Source organism: Octopus sinensis, unplaced genomic scaffold (genome assembly GCF_006345805.1).
Source record: "Octopus sinensis unplaced genomic scaffold, ASM634580v1 Contig13162, whole genome shotgun sequence".
Taxonomy (NCBI): Eukaryota; Metazoa; Mollusca; class Cephalopoda; order Octopoda; family Octopodidae; genus Octopus; species Octopus sinensis.
The window spans coordinates 31,623-46,238 of NW_021832854.1; the positions used below are offsets into that span (position 1 = coordinate 31,623).

A 14,616-nucleotide genomic window follows, 5' to 3' on the forward strand; every position below is an offset into this window, starting at 1 on the left:
GATCAGTGATTCCCAAGGTGGGGGCGTACGCCCCACTGGTGGGGCCTGAGAAAATTCAGGTGGGGCGCGGGGCATAGACGTGGGCTGTGAAAATATTTGTACATGACGAGCGGTCATCGCGGGCACAACCTTAGATTCCGTCTTTCCTTTGAAGCCTCCACATCGGAAACTCTCGCACCCCAGCGAGACAAAGAAGATCCCGCACTGAGCAATAAACTTACTATTCAGATAAGCCAATCAATTGCCTCAATTAGTTTGCCTCAATTAGTCTTTTGTTAGCCCTATTGAAAATGAGCAAACCAAACAAGAAGAAGACTCGTCAATACGCGGTGGAGTTTTTGAAGTTTGGATTCATTCCTGATGAGCATGATGAGCGTAAACCGTTTTGCTTATTATGTAATCAGACGATGAGCAATGAGTCAATGAAGGCAGGTAGGCTGGAAGCGCACTTAAAGGTAAGACATTCTAATAATTCTAATTTAGATTTGGAATACTTCAAATCATTGAAAGAAAAATTTAAAAACCGAACAAAACTCACTTCACTATTTCATGCAAAACAAGCGCCTCATACTCGTGCCCTTGAAGCCAGCTACGAAATCTCCTTGCTTATAGCAAAACATGGAAAGAATCACACTATTGGAGAGCAACTGATTAAACCTGCTATCTCAATATTCTTAAAAACTGTATTACAAAAAGATGATGGAGATATCAGGACTATGCCACTCAGTAATAACACTGTCTCGAACAGAATAGATGAAATGGGGCAAGATGTTGAAAGCCAGCTCATTGAGAAATTAAAATTGCGTAAGTTTTCATTACAAATGGACGAATCCACAATCCGGGACAGTGAGGCTCTGTTATTGACTTATGTGAGGTATATTGACCACGAGGAGTTTCAGGAAGAGATGCTGTTCTGCGAATCGTTTGAAACCACCACAACTGCAAATGATATTTACATCAAAATCAAACATTATTTGGATGCAAACAAAATACCAAAGGAAAACTTACTGGCATGTGCGGCAGACGGTGCACCTGCCATGATGGGCAAGAATACGGGATGCTTAAAAATGATGAAGGATGAAAATCCAAACATGTTGACTGTCCATTGTGTAATACACCGAGAAAACTTGGTTGCCAAGAAATTGTCCCCTGTTCTTAACAAGATTCTTCAAAGTGTGATCAAGTGTGTCAAAAAGAAATTCTAAATTTAAAAGAAATTCTAAATCTGAACGTCTTTTTAAGCAGTTTTGTATAAATCAAAGTGCCGAACATGTTCGATTATTGCTTCATACAGAAGTAAGATGGCTATCAAGTGGAAACTGCTTAAAGAGGTTCATGGAATTATTTGATCAGATTAACGACTTTCTTAGTGATAAATGTGAAATGAAATTGCTGTCAACAACGGATGGAAAAGCATTTGTCAGTTATTTGACAGACATATTTGAGAAACTTGGAAACTTGAATAAACAACTTCAAGGTGCAAACATGACACTTATTGATGCAAAAGCAAAGATTTTTGGATTTATTACAGCTCTCGAATTATGGAAAAAGAAATTTTCCAAAAGAAATTTCAGTGAACTTTACTGGTTGAGTAAATGTGAAATAACGAATGATGCTGGCATTGTAATTATTGATCATTTAAATATCTTGATAAAGGATTTCAATGACAGATTTTGCGATTTAAAGGCAATGAATTTTCCTTCTTGGTTAACTCAACCGCTTCTGATTAACGTTTCTGATGCTACAATCCAATACCAAGAAGAGTTATCAGAATTACAACATGATGAATCAGTGAAGACTTTGTTTAAATTGAAAGGTACAAAGATGTGGCTATATGACGAGGTTGAAAGAAAATATCCTAAAATTTCTACATCAGCGAGAGAGCTACTGATTCCTTTCCCTTCGTCTTATTTGGTCGAATGTGGTTTTAGTGCAGTTGATAATTTGCTCGAAGCCAAGAGAAACTGGCTTGAGATTACAAAACGTGGCGATTTACGACTGAAATTAACAAAGTTGTCTCCTCAAATTAAAAACTTGTGCTGTATGCATCAGGCACAGGGTTCTCACTAAATTAGTCAAGCTGACCGTCAAATAATTGAACTGAAAAAACGTGTTTCTTTATTCTTTATAAATTGACATTTTTTAAAAACATGAGAAATCGTAATAATTTTATCGATTTATTGGGTGTTATGCACTTTCAGTGCCTGTTGTTTCAATTCTCAAACTATTTTTTTGTATTTTAAATACAATTTTTTAATTTTTGATTTTTTTTCAATTGTAAGTAGGCCCACATGTACTTGTAAATGTGAGTGGACATGGGAAAAGGTGGGGCGTAAAAACTTTTGCTATGAAAAAGTGGGGCGCCGGGAAAAAAGGTTGGGAAACACTGCTTTAGATGATGGAGATTATGAATATGCAAGAAACCACATTTTCAAAATTTTAAATTTAATAAGCATATAGATATGTGTATAAAGAGATAGACAGATATGAATGTCTTCCTTGGGCTAAAAACAACAGTAACCCTGTCTTTTATAGGACTGCCACATTTAGTTGACAAATATATATTTTATGAATAAACGGATAGGGATTAATGGATAAATTTACAAATAAATAAATGGCTGAAAAAGTTCAAAATTTAGAATTGGGGGAAATTTAAAAAAATGTTTTTTGCATATTCATAATCTCCGACATCTAAAACATAGGAATCCGGAAAAAATATTTCCAGAAAAAATGCATGTTTCAAGGAAAGGTGTGATTCTGCATTAGCCCCCATTCTCTATAGCAGTGTGTGTGTGTACATTAGTTTGTTTATATTTCGATACGTAACCATGCAAAGCCCAAAATTACACAGGGTTACATTAATGGAATGCACACAGAGACTTTTTTTCCAGCAACATCTACATATTCTCTATCTCTGTCTGTTTGTTTCTCTCTCTCTCTCTTTACTGCCTGAAACAGACAAAGATCTTGAAGACAAGCTTCACCGCCTTAGCAAAATTCTTCATTCATAAATATTTACAAATATCACGGTATCAGCAAGTATTTGTAAATATCTATAATTACCTTCCTTTTATATTTAGCTTTCATTAAACAGTCAATATTATCAAGCTTTCTTTCAGTAGACAATATTTTAATCCTATGACTTAAAAATTACTACTTATTTATTTATCTTATATTCAAATGAAATTGTTGTTGTGAGTGTGTGTATGTATAGATAGATAGAGAGAGAGAGAAAGAGAGAGGCAGCGTTCATCAATGAAGCAGAAAGGTTTTTGTTGAGAGAGAGAGAGAGAATTTCTTTATTCACCATAAGGTTGAGAAAAAGAGGGGACAAAACAAACGTTGGGGTCAGGGTATCGAATGAGACGAAACAAATGAATAAACAAACAATTAAAATATATACAATTAAATGAGAATGAGTGAATAACAGAAAATGAAGCGGAGGACGCGGTTGACCCCACAAACCACATACTCACACTGAAGACTTTGCTTTCTCCTTTTTTACATTCTCGATTAAACAGGTTCTTTCACTCGCAACATACTTGCTATATACTTCCATCTTTTACGAAACACACTTTGCGACAGGCATTTCTTGTTTTCCATTTCATGTGGAAAATGAAAAAGTTGATTAGCTCGAGACTGGAGATTAACATGCCTGTTGCAATTCCTTTCACTCTCGTCTTCCATACTACTTCTTTCGCCATAGCAACTACCGAGAGGAAACAGGCTCGCTCCTCCCTATTCAGGGAGGTTGGCGGAACTATCTTAATTACATATTCGCTCGACAGTTGTACTCTTCTCGAATGTGACAGCAGGTGTTCGACATAAGCCCAGAGTTCAGTCACCTTGGGGCATTGCACAATCGCGTGCAGGACAGTTTCACTGTCCCTCTCACATCTTGCACAAACCGGCGAAGGTGCACACCCATGTCTAAAGAGCTTATCTCAAACCAGTAAAGCTCCTCTGTAACATTGCCAGGCCAGGGACTTTTGGTAATTATCCAAAGGCCCTGGACCGAATGTTCTTTGGAACAGGCTGGCCAGTTGATTTTCGTCGAAGCCCAGGGTTTTTCCCAGGATGTCATCACACTTAAACTCTACTAACCCTCTATAGAAGAACGAGGTAGTACCCCCGTCAAAGGCGTTGCTCGGCTGGGAGAGAAGCACGAGTGCCTGATGGCACTCTACATGCCACATGCCCAACCTCGGTCTACACTTGATCCATGGGTTCAGTTTGGCAAATGATGTGAACTGTGGAAATAACAGCTTGACGAACGGAGACCACACCTGAGCACATGTCTGCGCATTTTTAGCCACAGCATCCCTAACCCACCCTTCAGTGGCTTTTGGCAGCAAATAGATCGCCTTACAAGAGGTCTGCTGCCCCTCCACAAAAAGCGAAAAAACATGCGTTCCAGTTTGTTCAGCCACGAATTGGGGCAAGGCATGACGGTCAGGCGGTAAGTGATTACAGAGGCGATAAACACCTCTGCAACCACTGCCCTCCCTTTCAAGGACAGCTTCCGCTCAGACCAGGCCTGAGATAGGAGAGCCACCTTTCTCGCCACCTCGCTCCAATTCTTCTCTATCTAGAGATCTGGACCTAACCAGATTCCAAGCATTTTCAGCAGCCCTTCCGTCCAACGTCCTACGACGCTGTCGGAAGACATCGACTTGCCCCTCCAAGTGCCGAGTTGCAAGCCGACTGATTTATCCCGGTTGACTTTCGCTCCTGCCACCGCTTCGTAGTCCCTTGAGGCCTCACCCACCCACTGTAGGTGCTCGACTCAGGATACGATGATGGTGATGTCGTCCGCATACGCCGTCCGCACCCTAGATCTTGCGGAGTGGCCCTCATAGTTTCCAACCTCCTCAGCAACAGCTCGAGGGCCAAAACGTAGAGAAGCAGGGAGGGAGGACACCCTTGAAGTACCGAACGTTCAATGCAGAACAGCTCCAAAAAGAAACCATTCACCGAAACTATCGATTCGATGTGGCTGTATAAAGCGTTGATCCATCCATGGATGGTCGGGCCGAAGCCAGCTGCTGTGAGGACTGCCGCCAGATACTTATGGTCCACCCTATCGAACGCTTTCGATTGGTCCAAGTGGACCATAGCCCCACCCTTGCCAGGAATCCTATTTACCCTTTCTAAGGCATAGTGTAGAAAGTGGAGATTGTAGTGGATGGTCCTTCCAGGGATGGCGCAAGTTTGCGCCTCGCCAGCAAGTTTACCCACGACCCGCGCCAACCTTTTTGCTAAGACCTTGGCCAAAATCTTCAACTCTGCGTTAAGCAGAGTGATGGGCCGAAAATTATCAATTAAATCCCCCTTGTTTGGGTCCTTTCTTAACAGCACTACCACCCCTCAGCTCACAGACTTAGGAATTCTCCCGTTCTGCTGCCAGTTGGTGTACACGCATGCAAGTAAGTGCCCAAACAAGTCTGGTATGCTACTATAGAGTTTGTAAGGCAAACCATCGAGTCCCAGCAATTTGTCCCCGCCGCTGACTGCCAACACATCCTCGACTTCTTTGGCTGTGATCGGCGCCTCACAAGATTCCGCGTCCGGCCTCGATAGACGCGGCGAACTGGCTAGGAAGTCTGCAAGCTTCTCCTTGCGCTCCAGTCTGCTGCTCCTCCCGAATAGCTGGGCGAAATGATCGTGAAACACCTTGCACATCTCCTCGGGTTCGTTTACTAATCGACCATTTGGGCCTGTCAAAGATCGAATGGTTGAGTTGTTGCCTTGCTGGCCCTCTACCACCCGGGCTTCGTTGATCCCTTCCTGTCTCATTGCACGGATCTTAGCCCTGACAATGCACCCTTCATGTTTAGCTTTGAGATGTTGGTCGAGTGCCAACCTCGCCGCTAACACTTTCAATGCACTGCCTGACCTCATTGCCTTATCTATTGCCTTAACTAGTTCCTTTTCTACTTTGTTTCTAGCACTAGCTAATTCTTTGCTAAACCTAATTGACTCGAATTTGATGGCTCTTTTCAGGGCGTACCACCATTTGTTGTTGATAATGGATCTGGTTAACGCCCTCATTACTAATTGTTTAATCTGATTCCTGTTGGCTTCACAGTCCAATAGTGACTTGTTTAGCTTCCAGTAACCGGTACCTCGTCTACACATGCTATCTATGTTGAGTGTACAGGTCACTAATTTGTGATCGCTGTAGCTGACGATATGGTGTTGTGGACAGCTAAGTATTTTCTTATCTTTCCTTCTAGTTATGATTCTATGTATGTAAGATCTGGACGACCCGTCGTTTCTTGCCCAGGTCCACGCTGGAGTGTCTGGGTGGTCCAGTCTGAATTGATCTGCCAACTAGAAACGACTTAGCAGATTGTTGAGGTGAGGTAATCCCCTCCTATTCTTTCTTGAGCCAACATAATCTACGCTTGCATCGCAAATTATGTTGAAGTCACCTAGCAATACTAACGTGTTTGACGTGTCAAGAAAATTCTCTAGGCTTTTGAAGTAATCTTTCTGCCCAGCTTTTCCTTCGCAGGGAGCATAGACAGCGACCAGCCTGAACACTTTACCACTGCTGTGCATCACATCCAAAACGACCAACCTGCCTTCCAGATCTATAAAGACAGTTCTAATCTCTAAATCCAGATTTTTTCTGACCAGTACTGCCACTCCTCCACCCCCTCCAGGTTGACAGGGAGAAATGTATTTCTTGTAGCCGTTTAGAAGGGGCGAAAAAGCCTGCAGCCCAATCAGTCTGGATTCGGTGATTACAACTACATCCAAACAATGCGACCTAAGGTCGTTAAGGAGGTAGCCTTGCTTCCAATATGACCCCAGGCCGCGAATATTTATACAACCGAGTTTAAACGAGAATGTGAAAAATTAGTCGAATGTTTAAAACTTACTGTTTTAACGGAAGAGAGGGTGTAGTTTCACCCTCCTCTTTTCTGTCTGTGAATGTTGTGTTTTGCTAGGTAATTTTTTTCGTGATTTGCCTGTACAGATGGCTCGAAAAGTTCATCTGTAATGGGCCAACGTCCTCCGCAAAAGATTTTTTTAGTTCAAAATAGTCAGAGTTATCTATAGTATAAAATTCGACATTTTCAGAAATAGTATTATTTACTTCTGTTGCGATATATTTTTTCGCCGATTTCATTAAAATAATTTTGTCTCTTAATAGTTTATTATTTTTGTTTATCGCCATGAAGGTGTTTCTCTTTTTTATGTTAGGCGATTGTGGAGGGGTGTGTGTGTGCTTGTAGAAGCGTGGGTGTTTGTAGGTGTGTATGTGCTTTTTCCAGTGTGTGTGTTTTTTTGGCTACGTGTGTGTTTGCGACTGTATTTGTGGGTGTGGGTGTGCTTGTCTGTCTCGGAGCATAGTCCTGTGTATCCGAAGAGGGTGGGTTTTTCCGTTTCCGTCTTCTTTTTGAGGGTTCTATGGTGACTCACTCCTGGATGTTGTTGTTGTTTTCTCCCGCTGTCGGCTGAGCTTCGGCAATTGGGGTGCGTGACGTGGCTGCTATTTCTAGCGGTTTGGTTGTTGTCTTCGGCGTCATGCTTGCCTCTTCTGCAGTATTTTCTTTGGCTGTCTTCTTCTTACAGCTCGACCTTATGTGGCCTTTCTCGCCACATTTGTAACACCTGGGCTTTCTCCCCTCGACTACCACCATCATGCTGGTATTTTCTCCAGTTGTGAGGGAACTGGGCAAGTCTGAGGGGTTTGCTTGGATCACAAGCTCTAAATCTTGTCCAAACCAGTTCATGTGGCAGTATCTCTTAGACTGAAGAATTGGAATTTCTTCTTCTTTGCCTAAGAGAATAGCGGCTATGACAAAGGCCACATCTATTTCGGGTGGAATATCTGTGACTTTTATTTTCGAAGTTCTCTTTCCTAGATAAGTCGGGAGGAGAACTACATCTTCCAACTTCAATGTCCTTGTTGAATGTTCCCTAGCTTTTTCTTCGCTAGGGAAACGCACCTCTACAGTGCCGAAGCAACTACCCCTCGTTATATAACTTGTTTGTTGCCATATCAGTCTCAAACATTTTTCGATTGCTTCCCTCAGTACAAAATCGATTTTTTTTATTTTTGACATTATATGTCTTGTATATGACAGTTTTTCTCTCCGTCACGTAAATTAATTCACTGGGAGGGAGCAACTTCACATTATCACCTTTCTTAGTAAACCTTGGTATTTCTTTTATTCTTCTTTGTTTATAACGATGTTTTTACAGGGGCGAGTTGCTGCACTCGCAAAATTTATTCTTGCCTTTTCCTGTTGTGTAGTAGCCTCGCTAGACATCTTGTTGTCTGCTTTTGTAATGTTTGCATGAGACGCCTCTTTACTTTCACCTTCCTCAACGTTTTCCTCCGACTCGGAAGAAATTGGTGCCAAATTCATGTTTTTCGCTGCTTCCCCCTTGAAAGAAGGGGAAAAGAACAGCAAAACTCTGCTGCAACAGCAGAAAAGAAGTGGTCTCGATGACCAAAACAACAAATGTTCACAATTTTCAGCACAAAAACAATCTTTCGCTGCGGAGCAAAGAATAACACAACCGATAAGAGAGAAAGAGAGAGAGATGTTGAGAGAGAGAGAGCAAGAAGCGCTGTTTGATACCACTCCCTCATTGTTATTACCATTTTGACTCATCTCTTTTTTAACTCTTACTGAACTCTGCTTCTCCCTAATTGCGTGATTTTAGACAAACTTACAAACAAGCTCATTATCATTAATAGATAGGTATGTCAAATTTACCATTTGTTGTCTTTTGGAAGCAGTATCATCGATAATGGCTGAAATTGGTTTTGACCCTCTGGCTGATAACTAATGAGGAGTTGGTGACCTTCTGTATTTTCTGTTCACCTGGGTATTTAGTATTTGCTCATTTGTTTATTTACTATACGTTGTTTTGAATTATATATATATATATATATATATATATATATATATAATTTTCTGTTTGCTGTCTTCTTTTTATTGAATCTGGAAATATTAATGTAGCACATGAACTCCTTAATTTTTTACCTATATCTCTTTTTTTTTTCTTTTTACTTGTTTCAGTCATTTGACTGCGGCCATGCTGGAGCACCGCCTTTAGTCGAGCACATCGACCCCAGGACTTATTCTTTGTAAGCCCAGTACTTATTCTATCGGTCTCTTTTGCCGAAACGCTAAGTGACGGGGACGTAAACACACCAGCATCGGTTGTCAAGCAATGCTAGGGGGACAGACACAGAAACACACACACACACACACACACACACACACACATATATATATATATATATTTGTATATATATATATATATATATATATATATATATATACGACAGGCTTCTTTCAGTTTCCGTCTACCAAATCCACTCACAAGGCATTGGTCGGCCCGGGGCTATAGCAGAAGACACTTGCCCAAGATGCCACGCAGTGGGACTGAACCCGGAACCATGTGGTTGGTTAGCAAGCTACTTACCACACAGCCACTCCTGCACCTATATATATATATATATATATATATATATATATATATATATATATATATAAGCATACACTAACAAACAGGCAGTAACACACACACACAACCTATACAGTGTATATAGTAATTAATATATATATAGTGTGTGGATATGTGTGTACATTTACTCATAGTGACACACAGATTCATTTACTAATGTCAAATATATACATTTAAATTCATTATATATGCTTACTATTCTACATGTTGAAATATTCTTTCTTTACTTTATAACCTGAAATGTATTCACACACACACACACACACACACACGTATACATATATATATATGCTTACATATACAGGATATACATTTTTTTTATTCATAATTTCAGAAAAGACAGTTACCCAATTACAGCTTGACAAGCTGGACAACGTCCAAAGACATTTGTCATCAACAAGTGCAGTGGTAAGTAGTGACTTGATAGTTTAAATCAATATAAAATTTGTTCACAAACACGCACATATCCATAAAATATGTATCCACATATAAACACAGAATTGTTGTATTTATTTAATAAAATATCATGTAAATAAACTAAATGTTATTGCAAACTATTTGTTTTAATATAATCTCAGTTAAAATTTGGAAACTGTCTTAATTGAAAAATAAATAAAAAGGAAAATTTTCCTGAATTTTATAAATAGTAAATATTTTACTGTGCAGAAGAAAAAGCTGAAAATATAACAGGTCTTATTCACCTGTCACTGTCTTCATGTACCAGTGAATAAAATAAATACTGGGTTTAATAAACTGGTGAGTCTGCATGATAAGAAGCTTGCTTCCTAACCATATAGTCTTGTGTTCAGTTCCATAGTGTGGAACCTTAGACAAAAGCCTTTCACTATAGACTTGGTCTGACCACAGTCTTTTGAGTGGATTTGGTAGACAGAAATTGAAAGAAGCCCATCATGTATATATGTATACATGTACATGTATATGTTTGTTCCCCACCACCACCACTTGCCAGTGGTGATGGTAGTGGACAAACACAAAAAAAGAGACTGACAGAATAAATATCAGGCTAAAAAAAATAAATACTGGAATCAGTTTCTTTAACTAAAATCTTTCAAAGTGGTGCCCCAGCATAGCCACAGTTCAAAGACCGAAATAGATAAAAGATAAACTAGAAAACATTGTCTCAGTATGGTTACATTTCAATGACTGAAACTAGTAAAAGAATAACAGTCAGTATCTAACCATCAAGGAACCTTTAGCACAATTGCTTAACCTACTAGAACTAACAGCCAAATTTAATGTGAACCAACTCTTATTGTTGTCAGAAGTAGACACATTGGATGATTTAGTCTTGGATTCTATTGTACAATGGAATGTACAGTATGCTTAATGGGAAGTTTTCAACTAGTAGTAATTCAAGGCAAAAATTCAAGACACTGCTTGAGCCAGTACATGATCTTTTTGCTATTGATTCTGTTCTGGGATGTAATTAATATACTGTACACAGCTTTGCAGCTGCTGCAAAAGCTTTTGGTTTGACTATAAACAGTAAGAAAAATGGAACTTTTGTATTAGCTCTTTTACATATCTCAGTTCTTTATACAGATAATATGAAGATAAATTAAGAGATTGAAGCTCAAATTAGAAACATCATTTTTGCATTTCAAAATCTACACTGGCGGTTAGGGAGCCCCTATGATTTCTTTTGAAAAATAAGATTGGTGCCTATAACACTGTCGTTCTTAAAACTCTTTTCTACATTGCTGAATCATGCACTCCATACATAAAGTACATCGAACATTTTGATTCTTTCCAGATATAGTGTTTCAAGAGGCAAACTTTTTCCCGTGTAACAGGATGACAGAGTAAAGAATAGTTCTGTAGTATCTAGGTCTTACATCATATATTTTGAGTCATTTCTCATTAGATCCTTGTAATATGACCAACATATTAAAATAGGATGCAGCCCAAAATCATAAGCTACTCTTTTATGGTGAGATTTATAACATAACTTCCCTTGTCCAACAAGTGGGAAATCCTAACTACTCTAGAACATGTGCTTTTAAGCATAGAATAGTTGAACATCATATATGAACAATTTAAAAAGATTGCCATAAATTAGATTTTTTTATGAACTAATAATCTTTGTTTATATTGCAGTTTTGTTGCACTCAAGCAGATTTTAATTTTAAACATGTATCTGAGAGTTTCCATGTTGAAATGGGGATGTGATCCTTACTTGTGATTACTATAGCAAAGTTTGTAAAAAGTCTCAGTAGTTTGAATGAACATATGCATAGTCAGCCTGTCAATTAAATCTGCAAAGATTAGTTTTAGAAGCCTCATTCATCATGCATTCTATCAAGTGTGTACAGGTTATACCCGTGATCTTCATAGCCCCCTTGAAACTGGGAAAGTTAATATGATTTATATTTGATTTAAGCAGGGAAAATATAAGTAGGATGGGGATTTCAGGGACTTAGCATTCTGGAGATGAAGGATTGGACAGTGGTTAGTGCAGGGCTTAAACATTTAAACACTGTAGGAGTTGTGAGAGGAAGTGTCAGGTAGGCTTGAGGGGAGGTTATATGCTTATTCACTGGAGCAGAGGCCATTCCAGCTGCAGTAGACCAAGTTATAGATACAGAAGGAGGCCATCTAACTAAATAGTAAAGCTTTACCATCTAGTTAGATTGCTTTCTTTTAGTCAAGGATCTTTGTGTGAACCATCCCAGATACATTCATGTCTACTCACACACACACAGTGATATAATAAATTTGATTTCACACTCAGTCTAATACTATACAGGGAAAGATAATTAAAAAACAAATTAGTTAAACTAAAGTGTAAAACAGACCTATACAAAAGAAACTAAGTTTTAAATTTCTGTAAATATTTGCTTTCATTTCAAAATGTTTTAAAATAGAAACACTTAGCTCAGTCATATACTTGTATTGATTTGGTAAATGATGCTTTTATCATTGACAGAAACTAAAAATATTAAATACTGTTACTTCTTTTGTTATAATACTAATAAAGGGCATCTTTAGAAATCTTCATATTTTATGAAAGTATTTTCTTTTTGTCTTATGAAATATGTCTTATGTAAAAAGAGCTCTATGCTATAAGGAACTTACTTTTTTTTTTAATCAGTAAACTGTTTGACAAGATTAGTTGAATAAAGGCTAGTGCTTGCAGTAACTTGTAAAATATTAACTGGCAGGAAGTAGTTTCCTTTCACATTATTCATGTGTTTGTTGATGTAACCATATATGCTTTTAATATACATTAATATATATGTCAGTATCAGAAATAAAATACTGAACAACAACTATGCTATTATTCAGTTATTGTAAAGTGGAGAAGAATTTAGTTTCCTACAAATCCATGTAAAGCAAGCTAAAACATGCAGTAATATATGTTTAGACCAAATTTAGTTTTGTTTGCTTTTGATGATAGAAAGGATTGCACAATATATTATTAAAAAAAATTATACTTAAAAGTCTTGAAATAGCATGATGTTGGAATGTCCAGAAGATTTCAGTATTAAGAAGAAATATATAGTAGAGGTTATAAGAGATACATGAATGCCGATATTAAGTAATGTTAAGGTTTGGTATTTCTTAGTCATTTTTATTAGTAGTAAATCTATTACATATAAGATTTGAAATTGCATGTGGCACATTTGCTGCTGGGACAAATATATGTTTTTAAAATTCTATTTATTTATTTGTGAATAGTGATCATTTTGAGGTTCAAAGTAGAATCAATTGTTTTTAGTTGTGAACAGAAAATAAAGTCTCATGTTTATTTATCTTTGTAATACAATCTCTGAAGGATTGTATTTATAATTTTTGCTATAATTCAGTAAATTACAGGAGCATTATTGGCTGTTTTATAAAATTAGTTTGAAGATAAAAAAATTAATCAAATAAAGAAAAAGCAGTTGATTTAAAATAATATTCCCATCAATCAAGCTCTAATTTAATCTTCTTTGAAATCATTAAAATAACTACATACATCTCTCTTAATTAGTCACATATAAGAAATAAATTAAGACACAGATAACCATGGCAAGCATGTCCATGGCAAAACTCTTAATAACATCTGTACTAACAAAAAAGGCTAGAGTGAGTGTTCATTTGGCCAATAGGCATTTATGGCTGCAAAGCATGGACTCTGAACAAATTTGAAGAGAATGTGCTCAGTGCATTTAAAATGTGGTTGTATAGGAGAATGTTATGAGTTTCTTACAAGGATCATCAGACAGATGAATGGGTGTTACAACATGAAGGTGAAAGATGACAACTCCTAAACATTGGGGGAAAAAAAAAAAGCTCATCTTTTACGGCCATATTCGAAGAAGCAGAAGTTCGGAAAACCTTATGCATGTAAGGCAGTAGATCAAGAGGCAGACAAAGAAAGCAATGGATGGATAATATCAAGAGCTATTTGAACAAGAGTAGCAAGGCAGCTGGAGAACTTGCACTTGACTTTTGTTGTAGTGTTATCAATGTGCTGTCAGCGTGTGATATATGACAAAGATGATGAATTCATTTGAATTTCCTTTCACTATGCTCTCACATTATAAACATGTTTGTTATGTGCCTACACTTGGTCCTTTTGATACTTTGTTATAGTTCTTGCTTATTATTACATTACTTGTCCTATAAACTGAGATTAGACTTAGTACAGAAAAGGTATCAAGCTGTTGGATCAGGTAATGAAGATCACAGAGAGGGTCATAGCCCAACTAATTAGGGAGAGAGTCAGTATAGATGAGGCTTGGTGCACAAACACAAAACTTCTTGATGACCTTAGAAACACTGATTTTCCATTTAAATCTGATGTAAATATTTCTCAATTAAAACATTTTGCTATTATTTTATGACCTGATTTTGTTATCAGTTAACACTGCATTCTGTCTGGATTTCAGTGTGTAGTAAATGAGGTGTCACACTAAAACTTCAGGTTTCCACTTTAATAACTATAAAGCTTATAATATTTTCCAGATTTAGATTAAATATTTGGAAATGTGTGCAATTTCAACAAAACTTATGTGTGGAAACATGACTATAGGATTGAAGTTAAAACATTTGATTTCCTATGATAAATGTTTGACTGAAACCTTAATATTGCAAATAATTTTCAGAAAACAAGCA

The 14,616-nt window shown here is 37.7% G+C and overlaps 3 protein-coding genes across 3 annotated transcripts in view; all 3 read left to right on the top strand.

Moving 5' to 3' along the window:
* The first annotated feature begins 290 nt into the window (after positions 1-290).
* LOC115229607 (zinc finger MYM-type protein 6-like) lies at positions 291-1,205 on the top strand. Its single transcript, XM_029799936.1, has one exon. It carries the CDS (start codon positions 291-293, stop codon positions 1,203-1,205), a length of 915 nt encoding a protein of 304 aa, XP_029655796.1.
* Positions 1,206-1,335: 130 nt separating this feature from the next.
* On the top strand, positions 1,336-2,070 carry LOC115229608 (protein ZBED8-like). The gene has a single exon (XM_029799937.1). It carries the CDS (start codon positions 1,336-1,338, stop codon positions 2,068-2,070), a length of 735 nt encoding a protein of 244 aa, XP_029655797.1.
* A 7,685-nt stretch (positions 2,071-9,755) lies between these two features.
* LOC115229609 (heparan sulfate 2-O-sulfotransferase 1-like) overlaps positions 9,756-14,616 on the top strand; it is a 52,323-nt gene continuing 47,462 nt past the window's right edge. Inside the window, exon 1 of the mRNA XM_029799938.2 lies at positions 9,756-9,903. Within this exon, the coding sequence (XP_029655798.2) occupies positions 9,784-9,903 (120 nt within the window). The 5' untranslated portion in view covers positions 9,756-9,783. The remainder of the gene's footprint in view (positions 9,904-14,616) is intronic.

Coding starts and splice junctions, on each gene's coding strand:
- LOC115229607 (XM_029799936.1), top strand. CDS start 291: ATGAGCAAACCAAACAAGAAGAAGACTCGTCAATACGCGGTGGAGTTT.
- LOC115229608 (XM_029799937.1), top strand. CDS start 1,336: ATGGAATTATTTGATCAGATTAACGACTTTCTTAGTGATAAATGTGAA.